The sequence below is a fragment of the Malaclemys terrapin genome, chromosome 10, assembly GCF_027887155.1.
Source record: "Malaclemys terrapin pileata isolate rMalTer1 chromosome 10, rMalTer1.hap1, whole genome shotgun sequence".
Lineage (NCBI taxonomy): Eukaryota > Metazoa > Chordata > Testudines > Emydidae > Malaclemys > Malaclemys terrapin.
This window is the reverse complement of record NC_071514.1, coordinates 57,161,868-57,188,331: the sequence shown is the minus strand read 5'-3', so window position 1 is coordinate 57,188,331 and position 26,464 is coordinate 57,161,868. Positions and strand designations below refer to the sequence as shown.

General features: G+C 43.8%; 1 protein-coding gene across 2 annotated transcripts in view; it reads left to right on the top strand.

Annotated features, from left to right (window-relative positions):
* Nucleotides 1–305: 305 nt before the first annotated feature.
* Nucleotides 306–26,464, top strand: part of CFAP70 (cilia and flagella associated protein 70) — a 39,703-nt gene continuing 13,544 nt past the window's right edge. For both annotated transcript variants that reach the window (XM_054043130.1, XM_054043129.1), the window contains exons 1-19: nucleotides 306–435; nucleotides 3,643–3,829; nucleotides 4,231–4,329; nucleotides 4,546–4,625; nucleotides 6,755–6,931; nucleotides 7,408–7,590; nucleotides 7,977–8,071; nucleotides 11,413–11,512; nucleotides 12,283–12,417; nucleotides 13,809–13,970; nucleotides 15,467–15,547; nucleotides 16,038–16,129; nucleotides 18,494–18,554; nucleotides 21,255–21,446; nucleotides 23,007–23,138; nucleotides 24,581–24,706; nucleotides 25,366–25,499; nucleotides 25,609–25,724; nucleotides 25,908–26,102. In XM_054043130.1, the coding sequence (XP_053899105.1) occupies nucleotides 310–435; nucleotides 3,643–3,829; nucleotides 4,231–4,329; nucleotides 4,546–4,625; nucleotides 6,755–6,931; nucleotides 7,408–7,590; nucleotides 7,977–8,071; nucleotides 11,413–11,512; nucleotides 12,283–12,417; nucleotides 13,809–13,970; nucleotides 15,467–15,547; nucleotides 16,038–16,129; nucleotides 18,494–18,554; nucleotides 21,255–21,446; nucleotides 23,007–23,138; nucleotides 24,581–24,706; nucleotides 25,366–25,499; nucleotides 25,609–25,724; nucleotides 25,908–26,102 (2,473 nt within the window). In that variant the 5' untranslated portion in view covers nucleotides 306–309. The remainder of the gene's footprint in view (nucleotides 436–3,642; nucleotides 3,830–4,230; nucleotides 4,330–4,545; nucleotides 4,626–6,754; nucleotides 6,932–7,407; nucleotides 7,591–7,976; nucleotides 8,072–11,412; nucleotides 11,513–12,282; nucleotides 12,418–13,808; nucleotides 13,971–15,466; nucleotides 15,548–16,037; nucleotides 16,130–18,493; nucleotides 18,555–21,254; nucleotides 21,447–23,006; nucleotides 23,139–24,580; nucleotides 24,707–25,365; nucleotides 25,500–25,608; nucleotides 25,725–25,907; nucleotides 26,103–26,464) is intronic.

Here is a 26,464-nt window from a genome sequence, read left to right as displayed (position 1 = left end):
TTCACACAGAAGGGAACTGAACTGTAAAAAGTGTTTGTGTGATCAGTAAAACCATGTGCATTTTGTGATGTTTCAACATCCAGGTCTTGAATCTTATTAGAATGTGCCGTTTCTGTGTATCATTTACATTATTTTGAATTCGATTAGCTGGGAGAGGGGGTAGTTTTAGAGAAGGTAATAGAGCTCACAACACAGGAATAGTGCTGCTGAGAGCATAACAAGAGGTTGTGCTGAGTTACTGCAAAACAGAGCCCAAAAGAAAGAGTATGGGTATGTTTAATGTTTTTAATTCCTTATTTCTGCAGAGACATGGCTGTTCTCTCTGGGCAGGCTAGTAAAAGAGGATCCCTCATATTGGCTCCACCTTCTTCCATTGAGGCACCTCTGTCCCCAATCAAACCGGTACAGATCACAGTGTTGGAGGCACGTGACCTGGTAAAGGCTTCTGAAATGTCTCATCTTGTCTGGCATTAAATATATCTGGTTTAGTAAATGGGGCAGGCATGAACTTTTATACTGTAAACGCTTCCAAAACTTGGTGTGAGAACATAACACTCCTGAGCAATCTATAATTAAACCAGGACCTCAGTGTAACCCATAGTTACACAGCATGGTTCTCTGTTCCCCAGTAGTGGCTAGCTCGTATGTAGAGTAAAGGGTCTTGTTTTTCGGTCCAAAAATCTTGGGTTCAATCCCCACCGACAGCCCATCCAGGAATATTGCATTGCATAAACATTAATTTGAAACGTGGCCTGCTATGCCCCCTCTTGCATTACTCTCAGTATTTTTAGTTAATTCTTTACCACAAAGTTTTCTAAGCAATGCATGATATAAATCATACTCCTGTTTTGCTAACATGTTCTTTTTTTTTTTAATTCCACACCCTCCTTCCATCACCAACATAATATAGAGACAAATACTTATAAAAGAGTTGATTCTGATCTCAGTTACAGCAATGTAAATCTCAAATAACTCCACTGAAATTTGTGCCAGTTAACTAAAATCAAAATCTGGCCATTAATGGAGTCTATGTACCACATTACATTCCTGGCTGATCTTATTGACGTCCAGAGTAATTGTAACAACTCAGGAAAAAGACCTGGGTGTCACAGTGGACAGCACAATGAAAATTTCTGCTCATTACATAGCAGCAGTCAGAAAAGCAAATAAAATGGTAGAATGCATCTAGCTATCTGTCTAGGCATTTATACCATAGTATCAAAATACCTCTCATGCATTAATAGATTTACCCTTGCTATGTCTTTGTGCGGTAGGGAAGTCTATAAAGGAATGAGATGGGAAATAATACTGAAAATATTAAATGTCATTATATAAATCAGTGGTACAACCTGAACTGGAATACTTCAGTTCTGGTCGCCCCCTCTCAAAAAGAAAATAGCAAGTATAGAGAGGGCTAAGAGAAGGGGGGGGGAAATGTTAAGAGATACGTAAAAGCTTCCAGATGAAGGTACATAGAAGAAATTTGGGAATGTTTAGTTAGAGAGGAGATGAATAAGAGAGGACATGACAAAGGAATACAGAATAATGAATGGTATAGAAAAGGTGTCTTCTATTTAGCCTTTCTCTTAATGGATTAATAAGGAGGCATTTAGTGAAACTGAAAAACAGCAAATTTAAAACTGATAAAAGGATATATTGATTACACAATGCACAATGAAAGCTGGGGAGGCATCAGTTGGAAGTAACAGAGGAGGAGAAGGACCTCGGAGTATTGGTTGATCACTGGATGACTATGAGCCGCCAATGTGATATGGCCGTGAAAAAAGCTAATGCGGTCTTGGGATGCATCAGGCAAGGTATTTCCAGTAGAGATAAGGAGGTGTTAGTACCGTTATACAAGGCACTGGTGAGACCTCATCTGGAATAGTGTGTGCAGTTCTGGTCTCCCATGTTTAAGAAGGATGAATTCAAACTGGAAGAGGTTCAGAGAAGGGCTACTAGGATGATCCAAGGAATGGAAAGCCTGTCTTATGAAAGGAGATTCAAAGAGCTTGGCTTGTTTAGCCTAACCAAAAGAAGGCTGAGGGGAGATATGATTGCTTTCTATAAATATATCAGAGGGATAATTACCAGGGAGGGAGAGGAATTATTTAAGCTCAGTACCAATGTGGAGACAAGAACAAATGGATATAAACTGGACTTCAGGAAATTTAGACTTGAAATTAGATGAAGGTTTCTAACCATCAGAGGAGTGAAGTTCTGGAACAGCCTTCTAAGGGGAGTAGTGGGGGCAAAAGATATATCTGGCTTCAAGACTAAGCTCGATAAGTTTATGGAGGAGATGGTATAATGGGATAGCCTAATTTTGGCAATTAATTCGTCTTTGACCACTAGCGGTAAATATGCCCAATGGCTTGTGATTGGATGTTAGATGGGGTGGGATCTGAGTTACTACAGAGAATTCTTTCCTGGGTGTCTGGCTGGTGAATCTTGCCCACGTGCTCAGGGTTTAACTGATCGTCATATTTGGGGTCGGGAAGGAATTTTCCTCCAGGGCAGATTGGCAGAAGCCTTGGGGGTTTTTCGCCTTCCTCTGCAGCATGGGGCACGGGTCACTTGCTGGAAGATTCTCTGCACCTTCAAGTCTTTAAACCATGATTTGAGGACTTCAATGGCTCAGACACAGGTTTGATACAGGAGTGGGTGGGTGAGATTCTGTGGCCTGCATTGTGCAGGAGGTCAGACTAGATGATCATAATGGTCCCTTCTGACCTTAAAGTCTATGATTACCGCAAAGTATCATTAGGCAAAATTGCTTAGCAGGATTCAAATAAAGATTTGGCTTATATGGATAAGAATTAAAGAAAAGTTTGGAGAGGATATCAGCCTTTGTTGGTCATAAGTCAACCTCTATCTTGAGAGGGTTAGGAAATATTTTCCCCCTGTATTGAGGTTATATTATAATTGCCCACCTCATCATTTCTTGCACTGTCTTTGGGAGCATCTGCTCCTGGCCAGTGGTCACTGTCAGAGAAAAGCTGGTGAGTTAAATGGACCACTGGTCTGATATACTTTAGAATTCCCTATATTCCTATTTTTAAGAACACTGGTAAACACATGCTAAAAACTGTGCCCTTCTTTAAAGCTACTAGTGTAGAATTAATGAGTCTACAGAATCCAAATATTTCCAAAAAGCTTGCTAAAATTCCCACTAGATTTCAAGGAGTTCTTTAGCTATACAGTATTCTAGAATTTCATATTAATGCAGCCATGCCATTTGTGAGCTACCTCCTCAGTTGTTTACAAAAATCAGAACCTGTCTTGAAATTATTATTATTATTCATTATTATGTTGCCCCTTTGGATGAAAGTCAGTGTAGTTATGCTTCTCTCCTCCTCCATGTTAATGAAGACTATTAGTTCTAAATGTCCCTACCACATCTGGGTGCTAGTAACCACTGGGGTGCTGCAGAGAGAGAGAATGAAGAAAAGAGGGTGAAATCTCAGTGAGACCAGAATTTTTCATCATAAACCCATTCTTGTGTGTGGATTAACTGAAAAAAAATCCTTCTTTTCCTTAGCTCAACCACCTTTTGTGGACAGCTCTGGTTGTGAGCAGTTTGAAATCTGCCTTTTGCAGTAGAATAAAATAATTAACCTATTGTTGGTTTGTGTTTGCCAGAAAGGTGTCAAAGGAGACACTCCAGTGACCTATGTGCGTGCAGAGTATAATGGTGTTATCCTGGGTGACTCCCTGAAAATTGATGTTTCTTCAGATGGAACAGTGAAATATAACTTCACCACTAGCTTTGAATACAACTCTGATGGGCCAAACTCTCTAGATGACATCGCACACAAACCCTTATTCTGTAAGTAATTGTCACTCTAACTGTCCATTTATATTTGCTCAGAATGAATCTCTAGAGAATTGAAAGGAGCTCTGGCCGTGGGGATCTCTCACTGCTTCATCCCCATCTGCTCCTAGCAGGAGTCACTCATTAGAGAATGGAGTAGAAGCATCGCTGTAGGGAACTCTCAGCTTCTCTATTCTCATCCTCTTCCAGCAGGACTTGCTTGAGAATGAAGTCTGAGCACTGGCTGTGGGAAACACTCAGCTATTCTATCCCCTTCAATCACTGGGGAATCAAGTAGGAATGTTGATTAAGAGCTAATATACTTTTTAGGCACCCTGAATGATCTCACTGTTTCCAACTGCTGTTTTATAGGTGATTGAGAAACATCACCAGATTCTATGTTTTTCCCCCCCCAGTGACTGTGATTGAAGTTTTACCAAAGGAGAAGAAGCAAAAGGAGGAAAAGACTGTGGCTCTTGGTCAGGCTGTTGTGGACCTTCTACCTCTGCTGGAAGGTGCAAAGTAGAATTCATACTGTGTCCACATCCACCTTTTGCTCTCACATAGCTTCTTCATTGTAGCTTCACTTCTGTTGACAAATAATACCTAGTGCTGTCTTTAGAAAGTTGGATTATATGGGGGGCAGATAGCACAGTTTTTCCATTCAGGAAGTGATTTCACTACAGGAGGGCTTCAGACTTTCTGCTGATTCTGTCTTTGTTTCTTCACAGGACAGTGTTCATTTAGAGCAACAGTTCCACTGCATCCAGTTCCTGGCTCTCCACTAGAGAGCCTTCGTCCAGATGCCAAGGTATTTAGAATTTCCCAAGGCCATTCACTCAATAATTCAACTATGCAGCTATATGGTGCAATTTAAATCAAAAGCTATGAATATTTCAGGAACTATGACTCAGCCATATTGCAAATTATGTATACATTATGGTAATACATATAAAAATGTGGGGCCCTGTCCTTCTCCCATTGATTACAATAGGAGCAGGATTGGGTCCATAAACCCTAATATAGGCTGTACAAAAAGCTACATTGAAAGAACGTTAATGTAACAAAGCGAAGGACTGAAAAATCAGAAAATGGCTTTATTAAGGATGCCTGAATAACCTTAACTCTGTCCCTTTGTGCAAATAAAATATTACATGGTCTTTTAGTTCTTCATCGCATACTATTTTTACTATAGGATCCCTGCCTTATTCAGCACACTGGTTGAACAGTGTTCAGTGAATGAAGCAATGATACATAGTGAATGAGGAAATGTGTCTAATTTTAATCCAAATTCTGTTTGCAATTACCAGTGTAAATTCATTGAAATCAGTGGACTTTAAATTTACACTGGTATATCTGAAAATATATTTCTGCCGTCAGTAGACAGGTCAATCGATATGTAATGAATGAGGCAAGTGTCCACTCACACTGAACAGTAAAGATAATAAATATTCAAAAGTTACTTCATTCACTGAATCCCATCCATCCTATATGTGATCTTGTAATTAAATACTGTGTAATAATGTATATGGATAAAGAGCTCAGTTGAGGTTCCATGTGTTAACTTTGGCATCTCCTGAATGTTGAGTGTTTCATTTTGCATCCTTTATGTTCTTTCAACACAGCTAAGTTTTAACTTTTCATTTGTTTGTTAAGCAGTGACGGTGAGAGACATGGTCCCTGCCCTGAGAAGCTTACATTCTAAATACAGTAACTCCTCACTTAAAGTTGTCCCGGTTAACGTTGTTACGTTGCTTATCAATTAGAGAACGTGCTCGTTTAAAGTTGCACAATGCTCCCTTATAACCTTGTTTGGCAGCCACTTGCTTTGTCCACTGCTTGCAGAAAGAGCAGCCCATTGGAGCAAACTGGGTGCTTGGAACCAGGGTGGACTGGCAGTCTCCCTATCAGCTCCCTGTTCCCCTAAGTTCCCTGTGCAGCAGCCGCCCAGCAGGCTATCAGTTGCCAGCTGTTCAGCTGTCCCTCTCCCCACTGCCGTGTGCTGCTCCTGCCCTCTTCCTTGGAGCTGTCCCTGGGAGCCTTCTGCTTGCTGTGCAGGCGGGGTAGGAGGGGGGCTAATGCCAGGGTGTCCCCCTCCCCCCGCTTCTGCCCCCCGCTCCTTTACCCCATCTCCACAGAGTGGGGGGGAGGAAGACGGGGACACAACAGGGCTCAGGACGGAGGGAGCTTGCTGGCAGCAGCTGCTGTCTCAACTTGCTGATCTACTTAAAAAGGCAATGTACTTAGAGTGGGGTCAGCATACTTAAAGGGGCAATGCGCATCTCTCTCTCACATAGGGTGTATGTCTCCGTCTCTGTCTGCCATGCTGTCTCCCCTCCCTCCATTCATGCTGCCTTGTAGAGTGTGAGGCTACATTAACATCAATGTGTTAACCCCTGAGGGCTCAGCCGAGTGCTAGTTCATCATTTAGCAGTAAGGCATTCCCTGGGAAATAGCCCATCCTCTGACTCCACCACCTCAACCAAGCTTCACAATCATCATTGCTGTGTATGGTACTAAATTGTTTGTTTAAAACTTATACTCTGTGTGTAAATATATATATATATAGTCTGGCAAAAAAAAATTTCCCCGGAATCTAACCCCCCCTATTTACATTAATTCTTATGGGAAATTGGATTTGCTTAACATTGTTTCGCTTAAAGTAGCATTTTTCAGGAACATAACTACAATGTTAAGTGAGGAGTTACTGTAGAGAAACATTACAATTTGGAAACAAATAATTTAATTACCGTAAGATTCATTTAGCACACAGTAATGCCCATTTTGTCTTCATTTGAATCAATGAATAAAATAATATTGTAGATTTCTAACTTAGGCAGACCTCTACTCATTTCCTCTGCAAAGACAGATGCATGGTAACTGTTTAATAACTTTGCTGTTTCCAGTGGAATGTCACTTCAGTTTGCTCTTGTTTTGCAGTGTGGCCTTGAAGTGTCAGTGTCCATCCAAGAGTCCCTGCTTTCTGTATCACAACTTTCAGGTGGCAATCTCCTCAGGGTTACCTTGGAGGCTGCTTATTCTGTCCCTGAAGTGTTTGTTCCCACAGGACCCCAGCAAAACTACATGGTTTGCTTGCAAGTACCAACTGTTGGAGAGGTGGGGAACTGTCAATGAACTCTTTGTACATGTCCCAGATAGATCTTTGCTTCTGTGGTTGTGGTTTCTAAGATGTTAATCTGCATGAGTAATGAATGCCTATGCCTATTATGTGAGTATGTCCAACTGTTTCTGTGGCCACATAAGTATATTGATATTTGTCAATGATTTTTCAGCTGTTTGTGTTTGTATAGTTATGTGACTTAGATCAAGCCCATTGTTGCCTGGTCTGTTCATCACCATGGCAACTCCCATGTGCATGTGTGTTGAAATGGGTGGGGTTTTCCTGTCTCTGTCAGTTCATGCAGTTTGATGCTTGTGTTTTGTAGCTTCTATACCTGTGTGGGCTGGAGCATGTTTTCCAAGCTGTGTCGCTATAATGTTGCTTTTTACTTGTTGGTCACACCTCACTATAGTGTTTACTTGCTTTTGCTCAGACCTCTGAATGAAAATCCTTTTCCTTTATACCTCTCTAGAAAGAGTACCCCTTGGCATTCAAGAACGGGATCCTGAAGCTTGGTGGTGAAAAAGAGCCAATACCTCGGCCAAAAAAATGGCCCATTAGCAACATCCTGGCACCAGGAGCTCAAAACATTCCAGACTCTTTTATTGTTGGTGGCCCCTATGAGGAGGAGGATGGAGAGCTCAACAAAACAGAGGTGAGGAAGAAATGACCTTGAAGCAGCCGGGAGAGAGCCAGAGTATGTAGCAAAACTAATTACTGACAACCTACTTTCAAAGATACAAAATGGGAGGAATGAGAAGCAAGGTTCAGAGGAGGAGACCTGATGCTTGTCCAAGCACCATCACAAGCCAGGCTGCTGGTGACACAAGTAAATCTAACTTTAATTGGCCCAAGAACTATAGTAACTGTTGCTAACTCATTTTGGTCATATGCTGATTTTTCTGTGTGGAGCTGAATTCTGCAATAAGTTCTCCCCTTGGAGGTGATAAGCATTTCACTGCTAGGCTAGGCACTGCCCATCAGTTGGAACGCAGTGTACTGAGTCAGGGTGTGATCTGAACATCCGACTGTTTCTCCTAGGACAGGGAATTTAGGATTCAGGCAGAGAGCATAAAGAAGAGAATTGTTTGGGACTTGGAAAGGCGCTGTTACCTAGACCCTCCAGCAGTTCTCAGGTAAGAAAACTAAGGAAAATTCTCTGGGCAAAAAGTGATGGGGATGGGGAGGAACATATGAATTTCCAGACTGCATCAGCCCCATGATTCATCTATTTCAGTATCCTGTCTCTGATAGTGACCAGCACCAGGTGCTTTCGAGGAAGATGCAATAGACCCCACCATAGATGTGGGGTAATCTGCCTAATCCCTCATAGAGCTTGTTTTAAATCCTGAAGCATGAGGTTTTATATCCCTTCCAGTACTTTTAATTTTTTTAGCATCCATAAGTCTGGATATTTCTGTTATCTATATAAATATCAAATCCCTCTGAATCTTGCTAAGTTTTTGACCTCAATGTCATACTGTGGCAATGAGTTCCATAGTCCAGTTATACATTATGTGTAGAAGTATTTCCTTGTATCCGTTTTGAATTTGCTACTTTTCAATTTCATTGAATGTTCCCTTTGTTTTTGAGCTATAAGACAGGAAGAATGGACACTCTCCATCTACCTTCTCTATAATTCATTATTTTAAACTTTTGTCATGTCTGCTCTTATTCATCTCCTTTCTAAGGTAAAGGGGAGAAAAGAAAGGAAAACTCCAACATGTTTCAGACCGATTTGCCAATTAATAATGGATCTATATCTAATGTGCCAAACATTAATAGATCTATATCTAATGTGCCACAGTGAGTAAAATGTGCCAAACAAATAAGAGTCACAGCCCCAAAATGCTTATTTTCTAAAGCCACAAAATGGTTTGTTCTGTCCAGTGCAAAGGGTACTAAACAGAGTGGATGCTTTGCAGGAGGGGGAAGATGGTTATCTTCAGGAGTGTTTTGAAAGAGAGGGAGGACTTGGCTCACATTAAATGGAAGGCTATTCCAGGCATAACAAGTAGTATGAAAGAAGACATAAGATGTGGTCTGAAGTTTCCTCTTTAAACCTTCCCAGCTCTCTCCCTGCCCTAAGTGATCATCCTAGCCTATCAACAGCAAACTATCCCAATGCAAAGATAGGAGGAATAGTAAGAGGCCAACATGGTTGCATTGGGAGCTCTTTAATGACCTGAAAATCAAAAAGGAATCCTACAAAAAGTGGAACCCTGGACCAATTGCTAAAGATAAGTGTAAAAGAATAGCAGAAGCATGTAGGGACAAAATCAGAAAGGCTAAGGCACAAATTGTGTTATGCCTAGCCAGGGTCATAAAAGGCAAGAAGAGGTTCTATAATACAGTAGGGGCAAGAGAAAGGTGAAGGAAAGTGTAGGTCTATTACTTGTGGGGAAGGAGAGCTAATGGACAACACCAAAAAAGCTGAGGTGTTTAATATGTTTTTTTTGCTTCTGTCTTCCCTAAAAACATTAATTATGACCAGATGCTTAACACAGTTAATATTAACAACAAGAGGGAAGGAACACAGGACAGAATAGGAAAAGAACAGGTTAAAGAATATTTAGATAAATTAGATGTATTCAAATCATCAGGGCCTGACGAAATGCACCCCTAGGGTACTTAAGGAACTAGGTGGAGCCATAGGCGCCGACTTCCCCTCTTCCCCGTGAGTGCTCGACCCCCTGACCCCACCCCTGCCCGCCCCTGCACCAACCTCGCCCCGTCCCAATTCCACCCCCTTCCCCCAAGTCCCCACCCCTGCCCCGCCTCTTTACCACCTCCTCCCCTGAGTGCACTGCATCCCCACTCCTCCCCCTCCCTCCTGGAAAGTCCTAAGTGCGCCAAACAGCTGTTAGGCGGCAGACGGGAAGTGCTGGGAGGTGGAGGAGTGGGGACGCGGCGCGCTTGGGGGAGGAGAAGGTGAGGAGGGGATAGGGGCTGGGAGAGCTTGGCTGCTGGTGGGTGTGGAGCACCTGCTAATTTTCCCCCATGGGTGCTGCAGCCCTGCAGAAACCACGGAGTCGGTGCCAATGGGTGGAGCAGTCTCAGAACCATTAACAATTATCCTCAAGAACTCATGGAGGATGGGTGAGGTCCCAGAGGAGTGGAGAAGAACAAACATAGTAGCTATCTTTAAAAAGGGGAACAAAAAGGACCCAGGGAATTATAAACCAGTCAGCCTAACTTTGATACCTGGAAAGATACTGGAACAAATTATTAAATAATCTGCTTGTAAGCACCTAGAATTTGTGGATGACACCAGGCTGGCAGGGATTGCAAGCACTTTGGAGGACAGGATTAGACTTAAAAATAGGCTTGAGAATTGGTGAGAATCAACAAGATGAAATTCAGTAAAGACAAGTGCAAGGTGCTACACTTACAGTCAACTACAAAATGGGGAATAGCCAGCTAAGCAGTAGTGCTGCTGAAAAGGATCTGGGGGTTATACTGGGTCACATTGATTGTGAGCCAACTACAGATGCAGTTGTAAAAAAAATTAATATCATGCTGGGGTGTATTAACCGGAGTGTCGTAAGTGTGACCTGGGAAGTAACTCTTCCATTATACTCGGTGCTGGTAAGGCCTCTCCTGGAGTATTGTGGCCAGTTCTGGGTGCCACACTTTAAGAAGGACTTGGACAAGTTGGAGAAAGTACAGAGGACAGTAACAAAAATGATAAAAAGGTTTAGAAAACCTGACCTGTGAGGAACAGTTTAAAAAAACCTGGTCATGTTTAGTCTTAAGAAAAGAAGACTGAGAGGGAGCCTGATAACAGTCTTCAAGTATATTAAGGACTGGTGTAAAGAGGCCAGTGAGCAATTGTTCTCCATATCCATTTGAAGATAGGACAAGAAGTAATGGGCTTAATCTGCAGCAAAGGAGATTTAGATTAGATATTAGCAAAAACTTTCAACTATAAGGACAGTTAAGTACAGGAATAGGCTACCAAGGGAGTTTGTGGAATCCCCATCATCGGAGGTTTTTAAGAAGTTAGACAAACACCTTTCAGGGATGGCATAGGTATACTTGATCCTGCCTCAGCATGGGGTAATGGACTAGGTGACCTCTCAAGGTCCCTTCCAGCCCTACATTTCTGCGATTCTATCCTGTGATTCTGTCCTTTGTGATTTTTACAGTTGAATGCTGTGATAGCACAGCCAAAGCACTGTGATTTACAGTGGAGAATGAGCCATAGGAGCTGATGAACTCTTGGAATAACATTCCTGTTTTCATGCAGTTGTCCCTGCTAATAAAAACTGAAACGTAGAATAGAACATTTCACTGGGGGCACTGGTAAATTTTTTTTTATTTTTTTATTTTTATTTTTTTTAAGAAGATAATTCTACCAGTTTATTTCTTCCCATAGAGTTTACTGTAAATGTGTAGCCTCACTTTCCCTACATGGCACAGGCTAATTTCTGGACTGTTTTTCTATATTTCTCAATTGTCTCCTTTGGTGTGGCAGTTTACAGAAGCGCATTGCAGAATGCCGGTACTGGCCAGTGGAGATTACCAGGGTGCCTGTGGTTACTTCCACCAAAGGGAAATCTAGCAAGTTAGACAAGGTAAATATGCCTAGAGATTTGTATTTATGTGTATGATTGTATTTTGGTGCCATTTTCCATCAGCGGTTCTGCTAAGCCAGGAACAGTTTCCAAATGGCAGAGGTGAGTTAGGGAGGGCTAGAGGCTTTGGTAATGGAGTAATCAGCCTTACAAAGCTGTCAAACAAATAGGAACGTTTCAAGTTACAACACACAACTATCTTGCTAGTGCTCTTTAGTACCATGGCAACTGAAGAGGGATTACTTGGGAAAGCAACTGCTTGGGAAAGTGATTAGCTGATCTTTCCTTTGGCCAAGATGTTCCTTGAGCACCTCTCAGATGTTCAGAGATCCTAAACTGGCCATATGATTTTGCAACAATGACTAACTGTTCTCCTTGCCCCATACTGGACACTAAGCTCCTCATAACTCTAGCAGAACATTCTGTTTCCTAGTCAGCTGGTGAGTGCCTTTAGAGGCTTATCTCTTTGAGTGCCAGGATTCAGCCCAGTGGGAACAGAGCACTTGGCTTCACTAAGAAAATGTGTCCTTGACTTGCAGAGATTGGAATAATATTGGGTATGGAAGGACTACAGCATATTCTTTCATGCTGACACAGCTTTATGCCAGCTGGGGAAACTTCAGTGACAGGACACCATTGATATAACTTTGTTTTATTAGGAATTGGGGCAGTATGCAGAAGCCTGCAGTGATGGCCTGAAAACCTTGCAAAGAACAGTCCTGAGAACAATCATTTAGCTAACTCATGCCTGATCTTGTTTGCCTTTCCAGGGAGATGATGATGGACAGATTTTCTTCCACGGCGTGGCATACGTCAACATGGTGCCTTTGCTGTACCCTGGTGTGAAGCGCATACGAGGGGCTTTCCGTGTATTTGCATATCAAGACAGTGAGGTGTTTGGGAAGGTGAGAATGGGCTTGTACTGTACACTGCAGTACAATCTCCTTGTCCATCTGTGTTCATGCATCACATGTTTGGGAGCAGTCTGGGCTATCAGAATGGTATTTTAGTTTGCCTTTACAATAAAGCTGGCTCTGGATTCACTGGATTTCCAAGCTTATTGGAGCAGTTTCCTAAATGAGCCAATTTATTTCCTAAGCCATGGTATGAGGCAGACATCCTGTGCAATGGGGTTTGGGGATTGAAGGGACCCTTAGGACATGACTTGTCTGCACTCCTTTCTCTGGCAGCAGCTAATCAGTGTTGTAAAAATCCTCTTCCCCCTTATGATAGGTGTTCACCACCACTTCTTAGTGAGGCAGGTCCTCCCTAGGAAAATATAGTGGTTACTGGATCAGTGTAGTTACCACCAAGGATGCTCAAAAGATTTTAATTAATTAAAAGGACCACATTGAGGTTGTAATTCATAGTTTTTTCTGTTTTCGTTTCTCTTCTCCCCTTCCCCCAACCATGTTACTTTAGGCAAATATTAACATTCATGTTTCCCTTGACCAATGTTGAACTTGTTTCTGTGTTTGTCCCAAAGCAGGAGAGACTCACACAAGGGAAAGTAAGTTGGTTTTACTGGTCCCCTCATTCACCTTAACTGTTGACTGGGGATCACAAATATCCCAGGTGCAGTCTAGTAGCTGGACCTGGATGAAAACACCAGCCCTTTCCTGTGTGAGTCACACAAACTTTATCCTTCTAGGAGATGGATTATTGAAAAACAGGTCCAGGCAGACAGCTTTCCTCTAGTCTCTGCTCCATAGGGTGACCAGATGTCCCGATTTTATAGGGACAGTCCTGATATTTGGGGCTTTTCCTTATATAGGCTCCTATTACTCCCCACCCCCATCCTGATTTTTCACACTTGCTGTCTGGTCACCCTTCTGCTCCACAATATCCCAGTAATGCTTTGGTGATGTCTTCTTTCCCATATGGTACTCCCCACTGGGTCACAATTATAAAAATACATTGTAACTTGCAAATAAAACAACACGTGCTCTCTCTGTCTCTCTTACATTCTCATTTCCTGGTCTCCTTAATGCCATGGACTGGACCTTATGCTTGATGAGAGCTGTTGTCCAGATGATGTAGCTAATTCAAACCAACCTAAGTTATTGCACTAACCATAGCTTTTAAATAGGTGCTAAATTGCAGGTGATGCAACCCTCCTATGCAGAGATAAAATGTTATTTAAAAAGGCAACCTCTGAAAAATGTTTAGTGATAATTTAATGATTCATTGCTGTGCTCTAACATGTGAAGTGTAGAGGCAAGAAGGATGGTGAAGTCCAGTCCCGCAAGCTGCATTTCTTTTTTTGCCTCAATTTCATTATTTCCTTCTTTTTCAGACTAAGTGTCTATTCAGCATTTTACGTGATCTTGGGCATCAAGCCAATCTGAACAAATTAGGGCCAGTGATTGCAGCAGCCAGCTCCCCTCATTCAAAAGCTATGCCCAGTAGGAACCAGAAAGAGGATAAAATGACCAAAGAGAAGGATGTTCTAAGAAAGGTAAGGGTTAGAGAGAAATTCACCCATGGTTATAAAGCTCTTGGGCCTTGCCATGCTTGTGTGACCTGGGGTGCCTGGGGCAGACCTCACTGAAAATGCCAAGGTTAGGGAAAGCTGCAAAAGGGAGGGCAGATACACCCAAAACTGGTGGTTAACACTGAAGTTAAGTTCATCAACCAGTCACAAACTGTGCTTCTGATCTCCCCGACACTGGTTATCAAGAAGCTAAAAAAGAAATCACACAGCCCCCTTTATTGCATTCCAGTTCTCTGGCTCCCAGTCAGCACCTAAGTCCAGGATAGTGAGAAGTTATTTAAAAAACTGGGCTCACTATATAAAATGTTCTTCTGACCCCAAAGGGTCAGCCACATTTCCAGGTCAGTATAAGTTTGGTTCTTACCCGAAATACCGCGCTGCCAGCCAATCCTTTAGTGCCTAAAACTAAAGGTTTATCATAACGAAAAAAGAAAGAACAAGAGAGTTGTTAAATGGTAAAGCACTCAGATACATACAGAGACTTCAAAGTCCATATATCAGGTTCGTAGCAATACTGGTGAGATTGCTGGCTTGAAAGTCCTTCTGGAACACATCCACAGCTGGATGGGTCATTCAGTCCTTTGTTCAGAGCTTCGTTTGTAGAAAAGTTATTTAAGAGTAAGAAGCAGGAATGAAGACAAAATGGAGAAGATGCAGCTGCCTTTTATATTCTTTTGCCATGTGGCTTGTACTTCCTGTGTCCCAAACACAAGCTTCACAGCACATGGCATGGAAAAGCCTTAGAGTTTTCTGTCTACCGACGTGCCCCTACATGCCTTGCTGTCTCATAAGGTGTATCCCTTACCCTCTCTCAATGGGTCAGTTGTATAGCAGATGACCCTTGATGAGCTATCGAACAGGCTAGGCAGTGCTGTTGCCAATCTGTCTGGGGGTGTTACCCAGAAACACAGCACAAGTTTGGAAATAACTGATATACCCTACATATCTATAACTCACCATAAAAAGGTGATACAAACATATACACAAGATTATCATACTTGGCAAATTATAACATTTTCATAGATACCTTACACTGCATATCTGGCCAGATTCTTTGCAATTTTATAATATGGTATCAGTAATATCACAAAATGTCCCACATATTCCATACAGTGTCACAGTTTGTATAAAAGAAAGCAGATTTGTGGAACTCAGAAACTTGGAAACGTTGCATGTTTTAGGACAGAAGGGAGGCAGGGGGGCCAGCTAGTATTCCTTCTTCCTGAATGATTGAAAAATCGTCATCACTTTAGAATTTCCTAATACATGATGCATGAACCAAATCTAACATTGAGAATGGCTTGGCTGTTTAATATTCATGGCTTTCAAAACTGTAGCACGGTAAGCAGGTAATAAACCTCTGTTTTACTGCTCTCTTGGTGTCACAGGGACTGGATTAATTTTGGGAAGTGTGAGGATCTTTGAATACTGAACAATGTAGACCTTCTTTCTCTTGCTAGATGTCCACTACGCTAAAATCTCAGGTGTCAGAGACTGCTATAGAAACTGAAGCAACAGTGTGTCAGAACCTGGAAGGACAGGTCAGTGTGTGCTTTAAAGAGATGGAAAGAATCTGTAAACTGTCATTGTGTAAATTCCCATAGCCCAGATTCCAGCATCATCTACATAACTGACTTCTGCTAGGAGAGCTGAGGACTGGGGACTTTCACCTCTTTTGCAGCTACCACAGTGAGATCTCTCTAGTGACAGCTGTGCACACATTATCATTCAAGTGGGGGATCAAAAATATCGGGAACTGAATTTAGGAGGGTTCTTCAACAGTTTTCATATTTTGGCTTCCTTCTCAAAAAAAAAAAAAGAATCTGAGGAAATTGTTACTCCAGACCTGTGCCTTTCTCTAACTCGATTTTTCTGTGATATAAAATCTTGAGATCAGATAAGAAAACAAGCTGTTACTCTATGATTCCAGCAGAGTCCTTGGTAAACATTTGGCATTGTGCTAAGGCTTCAGTCATGACAGCAGTGACACTGAAAAATGTGACACTGAGAGAGCAATGTTTGTCTTCACAGCAATATGTAGATGCAGGGACATTCCTGGTGATGGAAATAGAGCTGGCCAAGGCCTTGGTACCAAAACGATTGCCGGAGGAGCTCGCCAGTCGGTGCGTAAAGGTGTGACTGTAACACTGGAGTCAGTGGTTTGACTGTAAGCTCCTCAGGCCAGGGACTGTTTTGTAATATATCTGTTAAATGTCATGCACACATGTGGTGCTGTATAAATAATAATGGGCCTGATCCAAAGTCCATTGAAATCAATAGAAAGAATTGCCTTGACTTCATTGGGCTTTGGATCAGGCCCATTAAGAACAGAGAACTGGTGTGGGTTTGGAAGACAGGAAGATAGATTCACATTTCACCTAGCCTTTTATGGTTCTTTTTAATGTATAATTTATTGAATAGGAAAGAGAGAATACTGAAAACAGATAAAATCCAGCATGTGCGGAAAAAGGGCCTCACAAACTCTCTCGATGTACAACTGAATCAACAGACCTAAGGGAACAGCACAGGTGGGCAGAGGGATAGGAGAGGGTGTGAGGGAGCTACTGAGACTCGGCTGAGGGGGTGGCAGCCCACTTCAGACTGGGAAGGGTGGTCCCAGCAGTTCCTACCTGCTCACCAGCCCTCTGGGTCCCACTCTTGCTTCCACCGCTCTCGCTTCCACTGCCCCCTTGTCCTCCCACCCCCATGCACAAGTTTACATGGGGGCAGAGCCCACGCAATAATTCCATTGCATGGGCACTACTCCCCATTGCTCCTGGAACAACACAGGAATTGCCATAATTCAGTAGGTCACTGGCCTACATAAACTGGTATGCTCTAGCAATGGCCTATGTCTGGTGCATGAGAGGAAGTTGAAACCCCTTTATAACAGCCTTCATTTTAACTTTGTTTACACCAGTTCTACTTCTGGGCAATTTCACTGAATTTGGTGTTATTGGTCCTGATTTATACTGGGGTAAGTGAGATTGGAATCAGGTTCAGAACACCCAGCCAGTTGTGCAATGCTGAACATTGGGCAGGAGGGCTTCTGGCCTGTGTTATACAGGTCAGACTAGGTGACCACAGTGGCCTTGGGATCTGGGAATCTGGATTCTGGGTTTGAAATCTGAATCTATTCTGGCCCTGGATGGTAATCAGGTTACACCCAGAAGTGTGCTCATCTAGTTGCAAACGTTATTCCTGTGTATGTCAATACTGAATCATTTCTGGACTCGTGTTTAAAATACTGTGAATTCCATAGTCAGCTTCTGTGGGCTGAGTTTAAGGTTCTCTATCAGTCTAAACTCATATTTCCAGCGTTATTTGCCTGATCATTGACCCTTAACAATATTTTCACAATATTTGCTAATGATAAAGTAGATAATGCTGTACAGTTTTCATTCCTGACAGTAGTCATGGATTCCATGAGACTGGTATTGCCAAACATACAAGATCTGAGATGTGGGGGTTCATAGGGCAGCAGGTGGGTAGGTAAGTGAGCTAGGGGATGTACTTTGAATATTTGTACTGATGTTGAGCATTTTCAGAGACCAGCCCGTGGCAATGTACAGAGGTGGGTGCTAGAGATCAATTAAAACATTGCAGGAATAGAAAGGGCTAGAGCAGTGGCTCACAGCACAAGTACTAGACACTGGACTAGATAGTACAGGACAGTCAGGTTTGTGAAAAGAGCCTAGGGACTTTATTTGCGTTCATACTAAGCCCCCTTTATACCCTTTAATGTAAATGAAAATCAGGCCTTGGGCCTTTAGTGAGGTGTGAGGTTTTGAGCACTGGCCTGCTAAACCCAGGGTTGTGAGTTCAATCCTTGAGGGGGCCACTTAGGGATCTGGGGCAAAAATCAGTACTTGGGTCTGCTAGTGAAGGCAGGGAGCTGGACTCGATGACCTTTCGGGGTCCCTTCCAGTTCTATGAGATAGGTATATCTCCATATATTTTTATATTTAACTAGTTATCCAAGAAGTCACGATGAGCCCCACACACTGAATGTAGAGATTTTTGTCTGCACTGAGTTGTTCTTGGTCTATGGTATGTCTACACGGCAGCAGGCAGGGTAATTTCCAGTTCTACTTGAGCTGGTACACTGAAAATAGCAGTGTGGCTGTGACGGCATGGCAGCAGTTCAGGATAGCTGCCCAAGTATTTACCCAGGAGGTCAGGCAGGATTGTACTCGGGCAATTAGCCCAAGCCACCACCCGTGCCATCACGGACACACTACTGCTTTTAGCATGATAGTTCAAGCGCATGTGTGTCTGGCTGGGTTGGGAATTGCCCTTCCAGCTGCTGTATGGACATTCCCTGTGAGGCTTCATAATTTCTCCCATGATCTGATTGTTTCTGTGCCTTATCCCCAAGCTAACTATAACAGGCCAATAACCCTAGAAATACAAACTACTTGGGTCCAGGACAGATTGGGGCTGCTTTCTGCACATGGAATAGCTTCCTTCTGCTTTCTCTCACACAGAGTTAAGGAGATGATTCCTCCACGCCCTCAGCTACCACGCCGGAGTGCAGGAGCTAAGAAGGTAGGTCCTTTCTGTGACTGTTTTCCGCTCCACAGGTGTCTAGTAACCCTCCACGATCCTCATTTTCAAGTCCACACTACCGAGAAGTCAGTAATAGAATGAGCTAAAAGGGCTATGTCTACACTACAGCCTGTATCAACATCATGAATAAACCACCCCCTGAGCGACATAAGCACTTGTGTACACAGCGCTATCCGACATAGCTTCTGCTGTTTACAGAGGTGGTTTTATTATGCTGACGGGAGAGCTCTCTCCTGTTGGCATAGAGCAGCTTCACCAGATGTGCTGCTGCTGCAGCACTGTACATGTAGTCATGCCCTAAGATTTGCAGGAAACACGTTCCTTTCTAAAGGACAAACAGAATGAAGAAAGCGTTTAGGGATATATTGTGTATATATGGTACTTGTATCTCACCTTTAAGGAGCTCCTCCCCTAATCTGTGTTAGCTAGACTCATGGAAAATCAGAGAGGGAGGAAACAGCAGTAGTTGGGTTGATTCCCCCCCTTTCACTAGGTTGGGCATGCTTCCAGCTACAGAGTCCTTGGGGTCTGTTCCCACCGCAGCAGTCACCAGGACCTCAACTTCCAGCTCCAGGATACATGTCTTTGTGCACCTCTTCCACTCCATTACAGCCAGTTCATGCTTCTGGGTCTTAATTGCTTTTGTCTTTTAAGTCCAGGGTTTGCTGGTGGGCAGCCTTTTCTTTTTCCAGGGCAGCCTTTTCCCAGGAAAATTGCACATCAATTTCCATTTGTTTTCCCTTTAGATCATCACTTGATGACCTGGGATACCACAGAGAACCCCCTCCTGCCAGAACAGGCACCCCTCCACTCCTGTCTTGCTAAGTTAGACACTCCAGTCAGCTTCAGCACAGACACAGAGGTTGGGCCACACCTGTCTGCAGTTCACTGAAACGGAGGTGCACTCAGCTCAAGGGCTTCTTAGTTAACAGGGATTTTCCCAGTGCCCAGAGTTCAGCCTTCCTGGCAATTTGCAACTTGTGTAGTTCTAGCCTCTTCTGATCTTCACTCTTACTTATTTTGCTTCCTTTTCTGTCCCTATTTCCCTTACCTGAAATAAGCAAACAGAAAATAACCAACCAGTAACCACTTTGTCTGTTCTCCAGCCATCACACTTAAAACTCACTTAAAATCACTACCAGTATCTCAAAGCAATCAGCTGTGCACAGACCCTGTTCGACTACACCACTGTGACGGGTTGGGTCACAGAAACCCCCTTGGAGACTGCCAACTGATGTGCCAAGACTAGTTCTGCCCCTGCTTTCCCTGCCAGTTTGGGACTCCAGCACCCTGTCTTGTTGAGCCAGACACGTCAGTCTGCTCCAACACAGACCCAGGATCTGAACCACGTGCCCCAAAGCTGCAGATTTAATTGAAAGCAACTTAAGAAGTGTTCCTGTCTTTAACACTCAGATGCTCAACTCCCAATGGGGTCCGAACCCCAAATAAATCTATTTTACCCTGTATAAAGCTTATACAGGGTAAACTCATAAATTGTTCGCCCACTATCGCAATGAAAGAGAGAGATGCACAGCTGTTTGCCCCCCCAGATATTAATACATACTCTGGGTTAATTAATAAGTAAAAAGTGATTTTATTAAATACAGAAAGTAGGATTTAAGTGGTTCCAAGTAATAGCAGACAGAACAAAGCGAGTTACCAAGCAAAATAAAATAAAACACGCAACTCTAAACCTAATATAATAAGAAAAGTGAATGCAGATAAAATATCACCCTCAGAGATCTTTCAATAAGCTTCTATCACATGCCTTCCTAGTCTGGGCACAATCCTTTTCCCTTGCACAGTCCTTGTTCCAGCTCAGGTGGTAGCTCGGGGATTTCTCATGATTACAGCCTCTTGTTCTGTTTCACCTACTTATATGTCTTTTGAATAAGGCAGGAATCCTTTGTCCCTCTCTGGGTTCCCACTCCTCCTTCTCAATGGAAAATCACCAGGTTAGAGATGGATTCCAGTTCAGGTGACATGATCACATGTCACTGCAAGACTTCATTACCCCACTTGCCAGCAATACGTATACAGAAAGACTTACAAGTAAAACAGAGCCATCTACAGTCAACTGTCCTGGTTAATGGGAGCCATCAAGATTCCAAACCACCAATAATGGCCCACATTTTGCATAATTACAATAGGCCCTCAGAGTTATATTTCATATTTCTGGTTTCAGATACAAGAGTGGTACATTTATACAAATAGGATGACCACACTCAGTAGATTATAAGCTTTGTAATGATATCTTACAAGAGACCTTTTGCATGAAGCATATTTTAGTTACATTATGTTCACCCTCATCAGCATACTTTCAAAAAATCATAGAGTGCAACGTCACACTGACAAATAAAATTATATTTTATGTAAAGCCTATTATACTACCATGGAAGAGATGACAATGTCTGAAATACTAGATTATGCTGGAAAAATAAAACAGGAGCAATATCTAATTATAAAGGAGAAAGCTTCTATTTATACACAGACACCTTAGTAGTTATCAATCACTGATGAGAAGGATACGACAGGTTAATTGAGGCTGAGTCAGACGTACTTAGCAGGAGGAGTGGGCTCTGTAACATAAGTCAATTTCAAGCTTTGTACTAAGTTACCTTTAAAGTCTGAATCCCAGGGCCGGATTCCTGTTTCAGCTCCGGCTTCTCTGTTTTCTAGGCTGTGGAAGATTACCACAATCAGATCACTAGTATTGCTGGAGCTATCCTGGATGAGTACCATGAGCTGTTTGGGAAGCAGATGGTTGATGGTGGTGTAATAGATCATCACACCCTGGAGGAACAGAAGTGTCAACTGAACTATGAACTCAACAGCTCAGGAAAATACTTTGCTTTTAAGGAACAGCTGAAGGCAAACCTTCCATTTGTATCTCTTTGATTGCCTTGTCATTTCCTTTCTGACTCTTTCTCTTCAGCAGAGAGCTTCTGTACTTCAATAGGAACTTAAAATGACAGGTGCCATCTTACTGCAACTGAGGAATCCCTTTCAAATAGTCAGTACCTGTTCCAACAGGGGCATAAATTCTGAAGTTTCTCTTCTAACGGGGCAGGTAGTTGTCCAAACTTTGGTTGCATGCCGTGACGGGTTAATGATTTTGCCGCCCCTAGGCCCTGAAATAATTGCTGCCCCGCCCGCCCCGACTCCACCCTTTCCCTGCCCCCATTCCAACCCCTTCCCCAAAGTCTCCGCCCCCTCCCTGCCCCATTGGATCCCTTCCCCAAATCCCCGCCCCAGCCCCGCCTCTTCCCCCAGCATGCCGTGTTCCCCCTCCTCCCCCCTCCCTCCCCGCCCCACGAAACAGCTGTTTTGCGGTGCAAGCACTGGGAGGAAGGGGGAGAGAAACAAGACGCGGTGGTGTGCTCACGGAGGAGGCGGAGGCGAGCTGGAGTAGGGGGGGCGATATGGGGAGGGGAGCGGAGCTTCTCCATGGGTGCTCAAATTTGCCACCCCTGAAAATTTGCCACCTAAGCCTAGGCCTTGTCGGGCTAGGCTGGGGTAGGCAACCTATGGCACGCGTGCCGAAGGCGGCACACGAGCTGATTTTCAGTGGCACTCACACTGCTCGGGTCCTGGCCTCTGGTCCGGGGGCCTCTGCATTTTAATTTAATTTTAAATGAAGCATCTTAAACATTTTAAAAACCTTATTACTTTACATACAACAATAGTTTAGTTATATATTATAGACTTATAGAAAGAGACCTTCTAAAAACGTTAAAATGTATTACTGGCATGTGAAACCCTAAATTAGAGTGAATAAATGAAGACTCGGCACACACTTCTGAAAGGTTGCCGACTCCTGGCCTAGGCGATAATACGCCGCTGGTTGCGTGTCAGGAGAATCTTTTCTGTCAGTGGGGTACAGCTCCAAGCACGGAGTCACAAATGGCATGTGTTTGCACCACATTTCTAGGCAGGTTTAGTTTAGTTTCAAGCTAAAGGAAGGGATGGATAATCAGCTTTCCACATGCAGTAATCCTCTGTGTACAATTCTGGACCTGAACCATCCTACTAAGATGAAAAAAGAGTTCACTTTGATTTAGTTAGTCTTGGCCTATGCTTGTACCACTCTGCCAATTGACCCCAGCCATTGGAGGAACTGCCCTTTCTGGGGGTAAGAGCAGAATTCAGTCTCCATGTGTATTTATCCAATGCTCCACCATGGACTGCTCCACCAATGGACTTGGGTCTGTCCAAGAGGGACCATAGTCAGCTAGACTGAAAGTGGAATTCAGCTGCATTTACCCATCCCCTTAATCAGTGCTGTACATGGCCTTCTTTCAATAAATACATCTTATGGGTTCAGGCTAAATGAAGTTGGTGTTTTTTGGCTCTCTGCTGCTGCCACAGAGGAAAGTGGTAGATTGAAGGGTGGGGCCCTATTGTCAAGTAGTTGTTTTATGTTCTCTGCAGCATGCAGTGGTGAAGATTGTGAGAGAGAAGTACTTGAGGACAACAGCATTCAACAACCTGGAGCAGCTACAAGCTTTCCTGAGTGAGCTGTATGTGTACCTGGTGGATCAGATGCACGTTGCTCTAAATCAGGTAGGCAGACACCCAATCACATAGTAAGAACATTGTCAAGTGTGACTTGGAGTGTATTTATTTCACAATGGAGCTGAGGCCTAACACGGCTTTCTTGGAAATCAGTGGGGGCAGGATCAAGCTCTGAATATGCAATTACTACAATTAGCCAAACATGCAGCCCCCGAAACATTGTCAGAAACATTTTTAATCTACAGTATCTAGGTATTTCTATGGTCCCATAGCCAGAGGTGAAAGTAAGCCGGTACAGTCCGGTACGGCGTACCCGGCAAGAGCTGGTACACCATGCCGGACTGGACCAGCTTCTCCGGCGGTGATTTAAAGGGCCCAGGGCTCCAGCTGCTGTGGGAAGCCCCGGGCCCTTTAAATCACCACCGGAGCTCCAGCAGCCAGGCTCCGTTGCCAGAGCTCCAGCAGCGCTTTAAAGGGACCGGGCTCCCTGCAGTGGCAGGAGCACCAGGCCCTTTAAATCCCTGCTCAAGCCTGGCTGCCGGAGCCCCGGGGCCCTGGCAGCCGGGCTCCGGCAGGGTTTTAAAGGACCCGGGTCTCTCCACAGCGGCTGGAGCCCCGGGCCCTTTAAATCGCCTCTGAAGCTTTGCCATCGCTACCCCAGCCCTAGCCCGAGCCCTGCACCCCGGGGTAGTGGTGGCAGGGCTCCCGTGGTGATTTAAAGGGCCCAGAGCGCCGCAGCAGCCGGAGCCCCAGGCCCTTTAATTCGCTCCGGGGCTCCCAGCCGCCTCTGCAGCTGGTAGCTCCAGGGTGATTTAAAGGCCCTGGGGCTCCCAGCCACAGATGGAGCCCCAGGGCCTTTAAATCTTGAAAGGCCCCACCTCTTCCAGTTGAGGCCACACCCCGCTCAGGACTCTGATGTACCGGTAAGTCCTTTAAGTTACTTTCACCCCTGCCCATAGCCATAGAATATGTATGTGTATGAGGTGTCTTTGGGTTGATGCATGTTAGGGGTGGATGAGGAGATGTCAGCTAGCAGACTCATATATATGATACAGATCTTTCATTGTGTATCAAAGAGCCACACTGGTGACATTACACAAATTAGTAGAGTAGGAAGCTTGCAATATTCTTGGTCCATATGGAAGTCCTTAGGTGTTTCTTTGGTTTTTAAGATTGAGATCTTCTGATACCAATAGACCACAGGTGTAAATAATGGAGAAGACACCTCGCTTATGTGATGAAGGTAGCTCAAAGTCCATGATTTTACACACCTGATAGTGAGGTACAGATAAGAGAGATGCAGGAGTGAGTCCCATTTGCCATCAATAGTCAGAATGATTTATAATTTGTCACCCAGCCTGTAATGTATTGCATTTTGTATCACACTGGATTTGCACAGTGATGCCACAGAGTGACCTAGTTCATCCTTGCCAAACTTCTGTGTGCTGATTTGACTTCATTTTATCTCCTATGTCCTTGTCTCTTAACAGATACTGTCACAGGAGAGTACTGTCGTTGCCTCACCCACCTTCACAAGCTGTGAGCAGCTGCGACTCTTTGCTCATGAAGCCGAAGTCAATGAGGACTATGCTCTGGCATCTGTCTACTATCAGGAGGTAAGGGAGCTTCTCCCTTCCCTTCCCTCTCTCCAGGCACGTTGTTTGGCACACAGTATGTTATAGGGATGACAGTGGGGCTGAAATCCATGAAGACCTCAAGTTTCTTACTGTAACTCCACTGTAGGCTGGGCACAGTGAAGGAAGGATGATGCAGCTCAGTAGGCTTAGCACTTACCGTTGAGAGTTGTTTGTCAGGAGAAGGCTTATCTCAGGCTGAAGCATGACAGAGGCTGACCATGTCGTTGTGGGCTTTCATCCTGATGGGGAGGGGAAAAGAACGGATCTGATGAGCTGTCACAAAAGGCAGCTAGAGTGAGAATTGGAAGATTATGTCACCTAACAAGAGGGGAAGGAGAGCTAGAAGGAAAAGCAACAAGAAGACTGGCTAAAGATGAAAAACTCTTTGCTCCTTACTGCCAGGTGAAGGAGGCAAAAAGACTGAAGGTGGGTAGACTGAAGGTTGATACTGGTCATGATCCCTGCTTAGGAGAAACTCTAGCTCATAGCAAATAAAGGCTGACAGTTGGCAGCCAAGTGTTGGGGTGAAGATACAGAAAGGGAGATTAGCATAAAACTGGAACCCCTCATTCTGAACTTCTTCAGCATCAGCTAAAACTCCAGGGATCCTAACTGTAGCAATGGTATCTTATATCTAGAGGCTGGCTCGTGACCGCCAGATTGTCCAGCACTGGCTAGATTATGGGGCATTCTGCCTCCTGATGGAGGAAAATATCAAAGCCCAGGAGTGTTTTCGTGAAGCTCTTTCTCTGAATCCAAGTCACCTGCACAGGTACTGCTGGTTCTGGCTAGGAGGGGTGGCAGGGAGAGGAGTCTGTTTAATGTCACTGATTTAATCAGTTGTGAGTTTTTGTGGGTAACCTGTTTGACACCATCTCTAGCTTGCTGCTGTGTGGTATCATAGCTGTCATGATGGAGCACTATGAAGAGGCAGAAATCTTCTTTGAGGATGCCACCTGCTTGGAGCCATCCAGCATCCTGTCCTGGACTCTCTTAGGTATGAGAACAACTGAATATGTACCTTTGATAAACTCTGTAGACCTTTGATTTTGCTCCTTATTTTGGTCCTGATCCCCATTGCTTGCTCTGGTGCTGTAAGAGCAGGAGTATGGAATCCAACGGAACAGAGGGAAATAGGTGCAACAACTCCTCATTGTGCAATTCTTTTGTCACCACTCAGGTTTGTTCTATGAAATACAGGAAAATGATATTCGGGTGGAGATGGCCTTCCATGAGGCTAACAAACTACTGAAGGCACGACTGGCCAAAGAGAAAAACATCGCTGAAGCTGCTGAAGGAGGAGGAAAAAAGCTGCACACTGTCTCTGCCACAGTTCTAAGAACTGTCACTTCTCCCCAGGAAGACACCCTACTAGGTAAGTCAGCAGTGTAGCCAGCAGTCAATCAGAGACTGGCGAGAAGGGCACTCAGATTTAACGTGGAGGGATGATGTCCAGTGAAAGGCATGAGAGGAAAATTAATGTTGGCTCTTTTGACCCAAGCAGTCAATCAAAGTGGGGGCACTGGGGATGTTCCAGTTGGAAGTAGAAATTGATGGAGTTTGGTATATTCTTATTGTAATCTTGTTTATTTAAAAAGAATATGCAAAGTCCTGTTTCTCTGACCACAGAGGGAACCAAGAACAAAAGGAGCAGCTTCTTAGCTTACCACCCCCAAGCCTGCCAACACCAGACCTGAAAGCTCTAGCTCTCTCTTCTAAGGGCGCGTCTACACTTGC